Source organism: Rattus norvegicus, chromosome 12 (assembly GCF_021556685.1).
Source record: "Rattus norvegicus strain SHRSP/BbbUtx chromosome 12, alternate assembly SHRSP_T2T, whole genome shotgun sequence".
In the NCBI taxonomy this organism is placed as follows: domain Eukaryota; kingdom Metazoa; phylum Chordata; class Mammalia; order Rodentia; family Muridae; genus Rattus; species Rattus norvegicus.
In genome coordinates, this window is record NC_141545.1 from 22,080,871 (window position 1) to 22,093,831 (window position 12,961).

The 12,961-nt window shown below is 48.0% G+C and overlaps 1 protein-coding gene across 50 annotated transcripts in view; it reads right to left on the reverse strand.

Moving 5' to 3' along the window:
• Positions 1 to 1,512: 1,512 nt before the first annotated feature.
• The window catches only part of Sun1 (Sad1 and UNC84 domain containing 1), a 44,785-nt gene continuing 33,336 nt past the window's right edge, over positions 1,513 to 12,961 (reverse strand). For 27 of the 50 annotated variants that reach the window (XM_087578815.1, XM_087578807.1, XM_087578795.1 and 24 more), the window contains 8 exons: positions 12,470 to 12,513; positions 11,339 to 11,450; positions 9,121 to 9,375; positions 8,598 to 8,682; positions 5,806 to 5,921; positions 4,462 to 4,629; positions 3,153 to 3,245; positions 1,513 to 2,943 (listed from right to left, as the gene is read on the reverse strand). In XM_087578815.1, coding sequence (XP_087434941.1) covers positions 2,830 to 2,943; positions 3,153 to 3,245; positions 4,462 to 4,629; positions 5,806 to 5,921; positions 8,598 to 8,682; positions 9,121 to 9,375; positions 11,339 to 11,450; positions 12,470 to 12,513 — 987 coding nt within the window. In that variant the 3' untranslated portion in view covers positions 1,513 to 2,829. The remainder of the gene's footprint in view (positions 2,944 to 3,152; positions 3,246 to 4,461; positions 4,630 to 5,805; positions 5,922 to 8,597; positions 8,683 to 9,120; positions 9,376 to 11,338; positions 11,451 to 12,469; positions 12,514 to 12,961) is intronic. The other 23 variants (XM_087578820.1, XM_087578808.1, XM_087578794.1 and 20 more) reach the window with 1 other exon arrangement.

Genomic DNA, 12,961 nt, shown 5'->3' on the forward strand with positions numbered 1-12,961 from the left:
TAGTTCTATGCCTGCACCCAGTCCAGCTGGACTAGCATTTTCTGCACCATACCCTTGTACATGCCCAAAGCATGGTAACAGATTAAGAAGTCTGTAAACATGAGCTCTTGTGGGGTCCGCTTAAATCCAACATAAACCCAACATAACTCAAACAGCAGGTCAATGCGGGTAATGATTGACCAGGGCTGCAGAACAGATGGAGCTGAACTACAATCCTGAAGGGACATTGTACAGCTTTATGCTGAGTGTAACTACAGAGTATGGGGAGCTGGGGGAGCTGTAGCATTGACTAATCATAATCTGACATAAGGATTAGAACACCGGAGTTTCCATTGGGTCAGGATAGGTTGGTTCCTAGGCCTGGAAACATGCCAGCAAGATGAAGTTGTCCTTGAGGTGTCTAGACTCAGACAACGATTTCCTTAGAAAAGAAGCTGTTAAGCTATGGGAAGTCCCCAGCTCCCCTAGGGCCTAGGACCTTGAATTTAGTTTCTTGCTATAATTATATGGAGTCTGAAAACAACATGCCAATACTTAAGATTAAATGTCTTTTGCTTGTTCCCAACACTGACAATATCACGCTCACCCTTCTGTGATGACGGATGATGCTCTGTGGGTACTGCCACATAAGGACCACTTGGGCACAATATAATACAATGCCAGGTCAGTCTACCTGATGATGCAGACACCTAGTGACAAAGGGCTGAGTGGTTCATGCTGTCTGGGTGGGACAGCATAGTAATTTATCATAAATTCTTTTTGAAAAAAATTTCCCCTCTTAGATAGGGTCTGTTATGTTGCTCTGGCTGGGTGTTCTGAAACTTGCTACGTAGACTAGTCTGGTCTTGAACTCACAGCGATCCACCTGCCTTTGCCTCCTGAGTGCTGGGATTAAAGATGAGCACCGCCCTCCTGGCTGGAGTTCTCTAAGATTTTTAGATCCCAACTGACAGCAGGTACACAAGTCAAGAGAGCAAAGCCCTGGTAAGAGGATCCTCTTTTAAAGAGAAACAAGTGCATGGTGTTGACTCAACACTTAGGAGGCAGAGGCCAGCAGATCGGACTTTGAGAGCAGCCGGTCTATACAGTGAGCTCTAAGACATAAGAACCAGGGTTACCAGAGGAACTTGGTCTTGGGGCGTGTGGTGAGAGGGAAAAAGTAAAGGAATGCCTACGAGCTGAGGATGTTTAAATCAGTGTGACACTTCTGTATATATGGTAGGAGCCAGAGCTGCTAGAAGGTATGAAAAATGCTCCAAAATATATCGGCCAGGTTGTAGTAGTCGGGTGTTCCGGCTCTCAAGGCTGAGCTCAGGGCCTTGTGATCACATCCAGACCCAAAGCCTCTGGCCTTACTTCCTTTGAGCCTGATTGGACTATCAGATTCCTCTAAGCAGGAAGAGGATGGAGGCTTTGAAGGACAGAGGCAGTGCCTGCAGGACTTAGTAGGAAGTCTTCAAGCACACGACCTAGCAATCCCTCCCCACTCACATGGGCAGAGATAAGACAAGCTGAGAAAAGAAACACACTTTTATTATTCACTTGAAATAGCACATGCACTTTTAAAAATTAACTCTTTTATTTAAACATCTCAATAGCATCTTAATTTGGAGGCAGTAGAAGCACTACCAAAGACAAGTGTTTTGAAAAGCATTTACAAAAATACATTGCACAAAGTCCTATCTTGCATTTTTAAAAATAAATATTCAAAATATCTCCACCCCCAATTCCCCAATTTAGTTTAATATAGGAAATTCTGACTTCTGCATGTAACCCGGAGTATGCAAAGTGTGTGCACATCGCACAACCTGGCCACACAGGCAGAGGCTCTAACCCTATGGAGTGGGATGTATTTTGGGCCACTGTCTTAAGGACTGCTTGCAACATGCACGAAATCCCAGAACTCTGAGCCCCAGAAGGTGAGCTTGTATTCTGCCAGGCTGTCTAACCAATAAAACTTAACAGTTGTTTAGGTAAAACATCTAAACACTTCAAGTGTCCAGATGATGTATGTTATAAAGTCTGCTCACAAAAGTCTAAATATTAAATATTAATTATAACCAAATTTGAGTCGTTGAGAAGGGCTGATGATGGTGCAGAGGCAAACCCAAGGGCAGCACAAAGTGCTGCAGTGGTAAAGACCAAGAGGGATAGCCACTAGCACCACCTTAGTGTTGTTCCCCCTCGGCAGGGCCTAACAGAGCTGGAGGACACCAGAGGTCACATCTCAAAAGGTTCCTGTCCATTCTGTGATCTGCCTGGAATGGAATGGCCTGGCTGAGACCCGAAGAGCACCATTCATGGTGTGTGTACCCCACTGCCCTTTTGGAAAGCCCAATCCACTCCCCTGGGGAATCATGGGAGCCCCAGCTTAAAGCAGACAATCCACGACATACCCAGCCTCTCCCCACCAGGAAATCTGGAAGGGGTCAGACTGAACAGACCTTTTCCCTGAAAGAAACATGTGGGTTTAGCAAATGGAACTTTTGCCTTCCTGACATCCAGAGGATGGCCAAGGCAGAGCTCTCAGCCTCTATGTCAAGAGCCTGGAAACCTGCCAGCCCATCTGCTTGACTTTATGCATTGAAGCAAATCCCCAAATCAAAGGAGTGTCCGAGAACCATACATTCAAATGAATTCAAAAAGCTTCCCAGGCTTTGGGGCTCTGAGCACGCACACACAGCCTCAGAGGACTCAACATGTCCTCATGGCTATCATACATTTATTGAAGGGTGACTGACAGGTCCTATGCTTATGTGCTCTCTTGCTCAATGAGTTCCAGTGTTATGGCGTCTTGGTATATACAGACATGTACATGGCTGGAGTGCTCTACTGGATGGGCTCTCCGTGGACTCGGAACCGGTAGAGGCAAGTGTACTCAGGGTGGCCCCAGTTGGACAGAACCCGGAGCTCTACTATCTGGAACCCTTGGTCAGGTCTTTCCTGAAGTTGAGGGAATAAGTTGTTCCATGTTAGCAGTCAGAGATCACCTACCACCACCAACCCTTTACCCTGTGGGATACGTGACAGGATATAGCCATATCCCAGATAAGCCTCACGAGCAGTTGGGACTCATGGACTGATCACCCTCGTGTCTCAACATGCCTGCCACACAAAGGCATGAATAAGGGAGGAAGGATTCTTGTGCTTACCAGTGTGTGGAACATCTGGAGTGAGTCCCCTTCCTGGTCATAGGTGAACCGTCCCAGAGGCTGCCCCTCTTCCTGATACTCGGTTTCCAGTCCCTGCAATGACCATGTGTTTTCACAAAGATAACCCCAATCATACTCCAGCCCCGCTTCCCTGAGTGACAAGCTGTCTCTCCTGAGAAAGACCTGATGAGTGTCCCTGAACAGGCACACTGTCCCTGGAACCCACAATCACTCAAGAGCAGCTATGGCTACTCCCGTTAGGAAACTATGCACTTAGCCAACACAGGGCCAGCTTGTGATGATATGATGTGATCACTCTTAGCACTCTCACAGCCCAGATGCCCTTGAAATCCTGTGCAGATTCTGGGTGTTGCAAGTAAGGGACATAAGCGGGATGTGAGCAGCAGATAGGCTGGGGCAAGGCAGGAAGTGTGAGTCTGTGGATAGACAGTTGTCAGGGTGGGCAAGAGTGACCATCCCTAAGGCTACCACATCTAAGTGTAGATATGCTTAACACAATGGGTTCTACATATATCAGAGGAGATGTGAAGGACTTTGTAATAGGAAAGGGCTTCAAAGGCAACTAGCGGGCATTAACTACTAATGCAGAGTGACAACAGGACTCTGTGACAGTGAGACATGACCAAGGGAGGTAATGAGTTCCAGAAGCTGTAGGAGATCAATGTGGCTTCCGGAAAGAGAGAGCAAAAGCACTGTAAAGCACTGTGCACAACCACTAAAGGGCATAAACTATGTCTCAAGGACTGGGGTTGTACCTCAGTAGAGCTTTTACCTAGGGTTCACTAGTAAGGAACTGGAGGCATGGCTCAGTGGTAGAGCCCCTGCCTAGAATCCCCCAGTGAGGGGCTGGGGGCGTGGCTCAGTGGTAGAGCCCCTGCCTAGAATCCCCCAGTGAGGGGCTGGGGGTGTGGCTCAGTGGTAGAGCCCCTGCCTAGAATCCCCCAGGGAGGGGCTGGGGGCGTGACTCCGTGGTAGAGCCCCTGCCTAAAAATGCATGAGGCAAAAAAAAAAAAAAAAAAAAAAAAGTGTTTTCTCTCAGCAGTTGTCAGAGCTAATGGACAGGTGAAAATGATGAACACAATGCCCACGTTAAGTGTCTCACTTGATCTGTTATCAGTATCACTGCTGCAGTACGGCGGTCCAGCGATGCTGACTTAGAAGGATAAAGAGGATCGGAACAAGGGTTTCCCAGGAGGTAATCTGAACTCATTACCCTCTGGATAAAGGAAATGCCCTAAGGGTGGAGAGGAGAGAGCCATTTCCAGGATGTCAGCAGTGTTGTACTCACATAGACTGCAAAGTCTCTGGGGGCACTGGAGATGTTACCAGTCGGTGACAGCGTCTTTGGAATGTGCTCCATGGTGAACGTGGTTGGGTAGATCTTCATGGACAAGCGAACTACCAGGTACCCCTGGGAACCCTTAAATGCCCAGCAATTCCCCGGGTAGATGTCGGGCTAGGGGAGAGAACAGTACGACTCAGGCTGGGTCAGGACTGGTCACCGGAACCAAGTCTGATCACAGGACGGGCACAATGAATTCCAGATAAAGCACAGGGGTGGAGAGTCGTGCCAACAGTGGCCCCATGCGCCTATGCAGCAGAGTGCAGTGCACAGCAGACACCTGTCTATACCATGCTGAATACCAGGCACACCTATGAGGAGCCCTTTAATTTTCCATGAGCATAAATGAAAAGCTGAAAACCCAATCTTCCCAGTTTTTGAGAAAAATAAAATAAAAATTACAACATTGCCCATATCCAGGTGAATGATACACACAAAAGCCCGGATCTGCTAGTCAAGCCTCAAAGCTTGACTTGGAGCAGGGAGCACTTCAGACTAGTCCATAGTTATGATTACCAGGGCCACACTATTACCCATCAGCTCTACTCAACAAACACATTTCGAAGTGATAGATTCCTTAGTTTTTCTCTAGTTCCAAACCTTGGTACAATGTTCTTTCATTGCCATACATTATGACAATGTATGCCATACATTATGACCTTCCTAAATTTCTGGCATTTTCCATTTCACTTTTGGACTACACAGACGATCATGGACACCAATACAGATAGAGATCCTGGCATAAGGAGTTCAAGGTCATCTGTGATTACATAGGGAGCTGGAGTCCAGGCTGGACACTGAAAGTAGGGTGGGCTCTTGCACTGGGGTCTCAGTCTTAGGTCTGCTGATAAAACTCCAGCGCCTGAAGTCTGAGCCTTGTGTACACAGGTCAAAGAGAGACTCACTGGGGGCTTCATAGAAAAGTACTGGAAATTGCTTCAATCCTGGCCATTCAAATTTTCCTTTTCACCTGAGAGGCAAGCTGCAGGGAAGCAGCAGTGCAGATTAGGCAGAAAGCAACCAGCATGGCTCTTGTGGCCCTCCTATGATGCTCCCTTCCAACTCTCCTCTTTGTAGCCAAGACACATGAGCTGAACAGCAGGACCAGGCAGGGAGCCTCAGCCCACCTGTCTCAAATCAGATGGAAAGGCTGCATGAGTGCCTGTCCAGTAAACCTGGTGCCCTTCCGGGGCGGCTGCACACTGAGTGCTAGGGTCCTACCAATTCTTAATGGCTGGTTTACCCCCATGGGGGGCTAAGAAATGCAGGGGCCTGTGGACAGCAGCTCACCTGGATTACCACTCGAGGTGACTGTGAGAAGTACCACAGTGGGACCCCGAACAGGCTCAGCAGTGCCGTCTTGGTCTCATAGGTCTCAGAGCACCGAGTGCTTAGGATGCTGCCACCTGGAACACAGAGATACTTGAATCACACTTGACTGCAGCATGCTGGGAAGTGAGACCTGGAGGCTTACAGTGGGGTTTTTGTTTGTTTTTAAATTATGTGTGTGGGGTGGTTTGCTTGTATTAATGTCTGTGCACCACATACATGCCCAATGCCCACAGAAGCGAGAACTGGATCCTCGGAACTGGACTTACACAGATACTGTAAGCTACCATATGGATGCTGGTCCTCTGGAAGAACAGCCAATGTTCTTATCCAATGAGCCATCTCTCCAGGACCCCAAACCCATTCCCTCTACCCACACTGCTATTCACAGTAACTGCTCTACTTTAAAAAGTACCTTCATCAGCCTTATTCTTTCCGTGTTAGAAAGTGGACTTTTTTCCCATCTGTGTGAGTACAGGGATGGGTTAGAGATAAAGGCCTAGAGCTGACTATGGAGGTCTTCTTCCGTTGCCCACAACCTTATTCTTTGAGGCAGAATGTTTCAGCTGAGCTCACAGATTTTGGCCAGACTCGCTTGGTCTGCCATCCCACCAATGGAACTATAAGCCTGCTCTGCTTACTCAGAATGTATGTGGGCTTTCAGATCTGAACTGGTCCCCACTTCACCACTAAGCCATTTCCCCAGCTCTGCATTTAATTTTTTTAACTGATATTTAAAAACATAAGAATTAGTAAATGACTCTGTGGTTAAAAACACTTAGCTGGGGCTGGAGAGATGGCTCAGCAGTTAAGAGCACCCGACTGCTCTTCCAGAGGTCATGAGTTCAATTCCCAGCAACCACATGGTGGCTCACAACCATCTGTAAAGAGATCCGATACCCTCTTCTGGTGTATCTGAAGACAGCTACAGTGTACTTATATATAATAAATAAATAAATAAATAAATAAATAAATAAATAAATAAATAAATAAATAAATTAAAAAAAAAAAAAGAACACTTAGCTGCTTTTCCAGGGGATTTGGTTATAGTTCCTAGCACCTACCTGGTGGCTCACAACCACCTGTAATTCCAGTTCCAAGGGTTCCAATTGCCCCTTTCTAAACTGCAAGGGCACAAGGCACACATTGTAGAAACACATACATGCAGAGAAAACTACCCATACCTATAAAATAAATTCTTAGAAATACCATGTGTGCGTGCACATACATGTACACACACCATCCAAATGCCTTTGGAGCTGGCACACATACTATGATCAGGCAGAACACAGCGTAAGAACTCAGCACAGCCTCACACCTCACACACAAATATCCAGCACCATTTTCCTCTATTCTTAGCTCAACAGCCCCAAGTAACCACTGGAGCCAATCACTGCAGAGAGCACTCAACAATTCAGTGGGTTTACTTTCATATCAGTTCATCTGACTCCTTCACAACTGTGTGTGTGACTATGAGAGATAGTGGCTATCAAAGTTTTGTTCATGGTTTCCTAAATAAGGGCCAAGAGTCCCATAAGCACTGGTGTAAGGGGACAGTAACTTTCAGAGGCTACCTAACTAGTCAACAGAGGCCACAAATGTTACAAATGTCCACAAGCCAAAACACCCTGGGAAAAGGAGTGACTAGTGAGGGGACAGACATTCTGCCCTTTTAGAGGAGCAGGCAGCTAGGACATTAGTGCTAATACGAAATAAGAACTGAGAGGTCAGGGCTGGAGAAATGACTCTGCGGTAAAAGAGTACTTGTTGCATTGTCAAGGACCTGGGTTTTGCTCCCAGCTTCCATAGAGTGACTCAGAACAATCCATAGTTCTAGTTTCAAGGCATCTGTTGCTGTCTTCTCCTTTTATATTTACCAGGCATGCATGTAGTTCATACATACATAAAGGCAGGCAAAACACTCATAACATGAAATAAATATAAAACATAAAAAGAAGGGGGAAAGGATCTGAGAAGTCTCACAGACACACAGGTCCTAGCCTCGGAGCACTCAGGTTCAGTGTACCTCAGTCAAGCTTCAGTGCCGTCTCTGACTTGCAGAGGAGGGGCAGTGCATAATAAAACAGGCAGACAGTATGGTTCCGATGCTGCAGATGAAGACCTGAGCTCCTGGACAGTGGCCAAGCTTCTTAAACACCCTCTCCCTAGTCTAAGAACAGCTGTTGGGGCAACCTCTTGGGGCCTCAGGGGATTTAAGCTGGTGACACAAGTCTACAAGCTCCAACATGGCCCCAGAACAGTGACAGCTGCCAAACCAAAGAGCCAGTCAGTGCCTCTCATCTAAATATAATTTCTGATATCAGTTCATTTTACAATATATAATTAAAATCATCTAAAAATAAAAAGACCAGGAGGTTCTTTGAGAAGAGTAAGCAACCAGCTAACCCCGCCCAGCCCTAAGAAACTGGCTATTCCCACACTAGTAGTAGAGGGCCCAGCAGTGATGGCAGCCAGGTTCCTGACCATCCATGTTACCGGCTGCTTAAGTTAGGGGGACAATGCCTCCACCCAACCGGGCACCCCACACTCCCTCCCTGGTGGGAGGCAGAGGCAGAGGCAGAAGGTTATCTGAGTTTGAGGATAGCCTGGTCTACAGATCTAGTCCCAGGCCAGTCAGGGCTACACAAGGCAACCATGAGGGTAGTGGGAACGAGTGGCAGCTTTCTGTAGGCCCGCCCAGATTCCTGCCCTGTCTTACATGCTCCTGCTCACCTCTTCTATTGGTTACTCACCTCCAGACTCCAGAGCAAAGTCCACCATCCCAGTCTTGTCTTGGGAGTACAGCCTCAGAGCATTGTTCACAATGATATGTGCTTGCTGTGGTCCAGAAGGAAAATGAGTGTTAATGACACAAGCTGCAAGGATTCAGGACTCTGTACGCCTATGTTTGGGGAACACAACATGCTACACTTCATCAGTAAATGAGCAGCACAGGGCCAGACTCTTATCACTAGGGCATGACAGTTCATAGCAGGTACAAGAGCCAGGGTGTCCTGAGCACTGTCACCATCACTGGACATCAGGGTTAGGATGTGACAACTAAGGGAAACTGCACACAGTTGGAAGTTTATAATCACACGCAGGGATATGGAAGACCTGGGACAAAAGGATTCACTGAGTGCAAAGCTAAGGAATGCTTTCCTGTGATGACAGCAGCCGTGCCTCATCTGGGGCAAGGCTAAGTATTATGTTCTCAGAACACTGGCACCCATACCCAGTGTCTATGGTGGAGGCTGAACCTGTCTGTTCACTTACCGCTTCTGTGATTCCTGAAATCCCTGCCTGACTCATGGCAGACACAATGGCCTCGGATGTCGGAGCCTGGCCTGTGACGGTGATGTGGTGTGTGATATTCTGCAGTAGTTTCAGCTCAAGGTCATGCAAAAGCACCTGCAGCTCATCCTTGCTCACGAACCGAGAAGAAAGCTTCTGTAACAGCCACTCGAGGGAGCCGCCCGGCTGGTCCTCAGAGAACATGAGCTGCACAGTCTCCTGGATGCGGGCATCAGCCTGGTGAGATGGAGGGAGGAATAAGAAGTGTGTGCCGGCGGCACTGCAGGAGCCAACTGCTCGACACAGCCTCCAGAAGTAACTGCAAGACAGGGCAGTGCAATACAACTGCCCCCTTCACATTCAACAAGATTATTCCCAAACTGCTGGAACCTGCTCAACAGACGAGGAATGAACTGGAGTGCTGCATGAAGGATGTTTGCGCAGTGAACTACAGAAAAGGGATGTGTGCTTTGTGATCCCCACTGAGTCTACTCAACAGCTCCCAGCACACAGCCTCACAGCTGAGGCATGGGCAGGCCGCCATCCTCACTGCTCCTTATAAACAGTTTGAGAGCTCGCCTGTCAGGAGGCTGAGTCCCTACTTACCACGTACAAAATTCTTTTGCCTCCAACGAAACAATCACAGGGCAAAGTCCAGGAAATGCATCTACCTACCGCAAAGCTGGCAGGGCTCCACACCTTCAACCCCTCAAACAGCCTCATTATACACTCTTCCTCCCTCAGACTCCTGGGACTACCTGATCCTTGCTCATCTCTATTCATTTCAAAAGACAATACCCGAGAGTGCATCTGTAATTAGACACTAGCAAAGACTCCCAGCCTGCCAGCACCCAAGACGTGTAGTGCGAACAGGAGACAAACTCCTGTCTATGCACCCTGCTATCCCCACCAAGCACTCCTACCTGGTCTCTGAGCTCATTATCTAGATAAGTTACCAGACATGTTACAATCAATTCTCTAGCTATGGTCTGAACATGGCTTGTGAGGACTCCTGCCAAGAGGATACCTATTTACATTCAATAGACCCAGGATAATGAGCCTTGCAACATTTGTGGATGTTGTAACATGGATGGGCAAGTGGCAAAGCACTGTAGATGGACGGACAGGAACAACACATACATACACACTCTCTCATAATCTCTAACATGTGTCAGTTGTACTGTGTGATCAGGCAGAGTGAGCTCAGGTGTGAGTGTGCTATGCTGCTGGGTTTGGGACAGTCAGGAGTCATCAATGTGTGAGCTGAGAATTTCTGCAACCCTCAAGTATAAATGGAGCACAGTTTTGTCACAGAGCATTCACCTGGCCTATTTAGACTCCAGCCTCATCTCCAAGCACCATAAAAATATGCAAACACTTTTTTGGGGGGTTGGGGGCAGTTTCTAGATAGGGTTTCTGTGTGTAGCCCTGGCTATCCTGACCTAGAATTCACTCTGTAAGACCAGGCTGGCCTGGAATTCAGAGAAATTTGCCTGCCTCTGCCTTCCCAGTGCTGGGATTGAAGGTCTGTGCCACTCCGTTCCCATCCCCTTGTCATAAACCTAATATATAACTAAACAACGGTGAAAAACTCAGTAGGTAACGGTACCTGACACTAGGTCAGACCTGAGCTTGATTCTCAGCATCCACATGGTGGAAGGAGAGACTCAACTTTTCCAAGTTATCCCCACACCCCCACCCCGAGGCAGGATTTCTCTGTGTAGCCCTGGCTGTCCTGAAACTCAGCTCTGTAGACCAGGTTGAAGTCCACCTGCCTCTGCCTCTCAGAATGCTAGACGCCAAAAAAAAAAAAAAAAAAAAAAAAAAAAAAGGTGGGGCTGGAGAGGTGGCTCAGTGGTGAAGAGCTCTTTATTGAGGACCGGAACACAGACCCATCAACACATGACAAGCCGTGTCCCCACAATTGCCTATAACCCCAGCTCTGAGGGAGCAGACAATAAGACTGAATTCTAGGGCCTGCTGGTTTCCAGCCTCAACAACAGACCCTGCCTCCCAGGAAATGGGCTCTAAAAGATGGGAATTGACCCCTGATGGCTTCTTCTGATTTTTGTTCATGTCCCTGTACCTGTCTGCTCATCCAAACACACACATAAAAAAAAGTTTTGAAGGCAACCACAATGAACTTTGACACAACCAGGTGACTTTCTTTTCACGGTAGCAGTCTAACACCGGCACTTACCTGCTCACAGCTGCTCCTCAGATGCTGCCAGTCCGACAGCTGTGACTTCAGCAGGTTCAGCTCCAGTTCTAGGTGCTGCACACGGTCAAGGAGGGGCTGCTCTTCATCCCTGCTAGAAGACATCAACCAGGGAGGGGGCGGGGTCAGGGCCTAGATGGCCTCAGAGGAAGACTCAACCCTAAACGAAGCAGCATGTCTATGTCCTCAAAATTACCAATGTCTACCCAGGGCTTTGAGGCTGATTCTGCAGCTCTATACTCATGGGCTAGACAGTGGAATGGAAGGTGATTTCAGGGTATATGATTCCTGACTCACTGAGAGGCTGTGAGAGACCCATGAACACTGCCTTTGCGATAGATGCTAACAAGCCCAGCAGGAACAGTTCTCTCCAGATAAATGCTCTGCATCTACACATTCAAATACCAAGTCAGTGTTCACTGAAACTAGGTCTGGGAAGAACTAAGCGCACCACACTCCCCCCCCTCCGCCCCATCCCACATGCAGAGAGCCCATCAGCCAGCAAAGTGCTGCTACGCTGCCACATCTACCTCAGCAACTACAAAGGCCACAATTCCAACTACATGCACTCCCAGAGTGTGCACAGAAGATGCAATGCTGGGCACAAGGACCACAGCCTTAGGTGTGGAAAGTGCGGCAGCCACGAGAAGATACATGGCTGCTGGGCACCACAGCTGGGCTGTGCCTAAATGTATGTCTGCTTAGACACTGATGGAGCCAATGAAGCCAGGGACAGAGAGGCTCCTGGCAGAGGGAGTCCACCAAGGACACAGGTGGCTCCTCATGGCCAAGTAGAGACCTAGCCATGTACTGTCTAAAGAAAGTCCTATGGGGGCTGGGGATTTAGCTCAGTGGTAGAGCGCTTGCCTAGGAAGCGCAAGGCCCTGGGTTCGGTCCCCAGCTCCGGAAAAAAAAAAAAAAAAAAAAAAGAAAGTCCTAATTCCTCAGGGCCTCTATTGCACGGCCCGAGAGAATTCCCAGAAAGATACCCAAAGGCTGGTGTCTTCAGGGGGCAAATGACAACTGAGCCTTAGCACCCAATAAATAGCGAATGAGCACCCAAATGATCAGAGTACCATGGGAGGCAAGTCAGAGCTCCCTGCGGTCACCTACCTGCCTGCTCTCAGCTTGGTTTCCTCCAGCTCCTTCTGGATAGCCTGGAAGTGGGGGATACTTTGTAAACAGTTATGACTGAGTTCATAAATCAATGTCCGAGTAACTTAAAACTTCACGTAATAAATGGCAAGTCTCAGCTTCTAAATGCCTGAGCAAAGGAAACATGGTGAGCATGGCTGGGTCTCCCTCTGACTCAGAGTCAGAGTGTTCATTCAGGTCAAGTGTGTTCTGGGTCCCCTTATTGAGGCCCCTCTCTTCCTGCTCAGCTGAACTTTCCTGACACCAATAATCAGGAAGTAGAAGCTGATCCCAAGAGACCATGAGCTAATCTGCTTACTTTTTTTTTTCTTTTTTTTTGGAGCTGGGGACCGAACCCAGGGCCTTGCGCTTGCTAGGCAAGCGCTCTACCACTGAGCTAAATCCCCAACCCCTAATCTGCTTACTTTGACTCAGCAAATCATGCTTCAGTTCAGTGAGCACACAAGCATC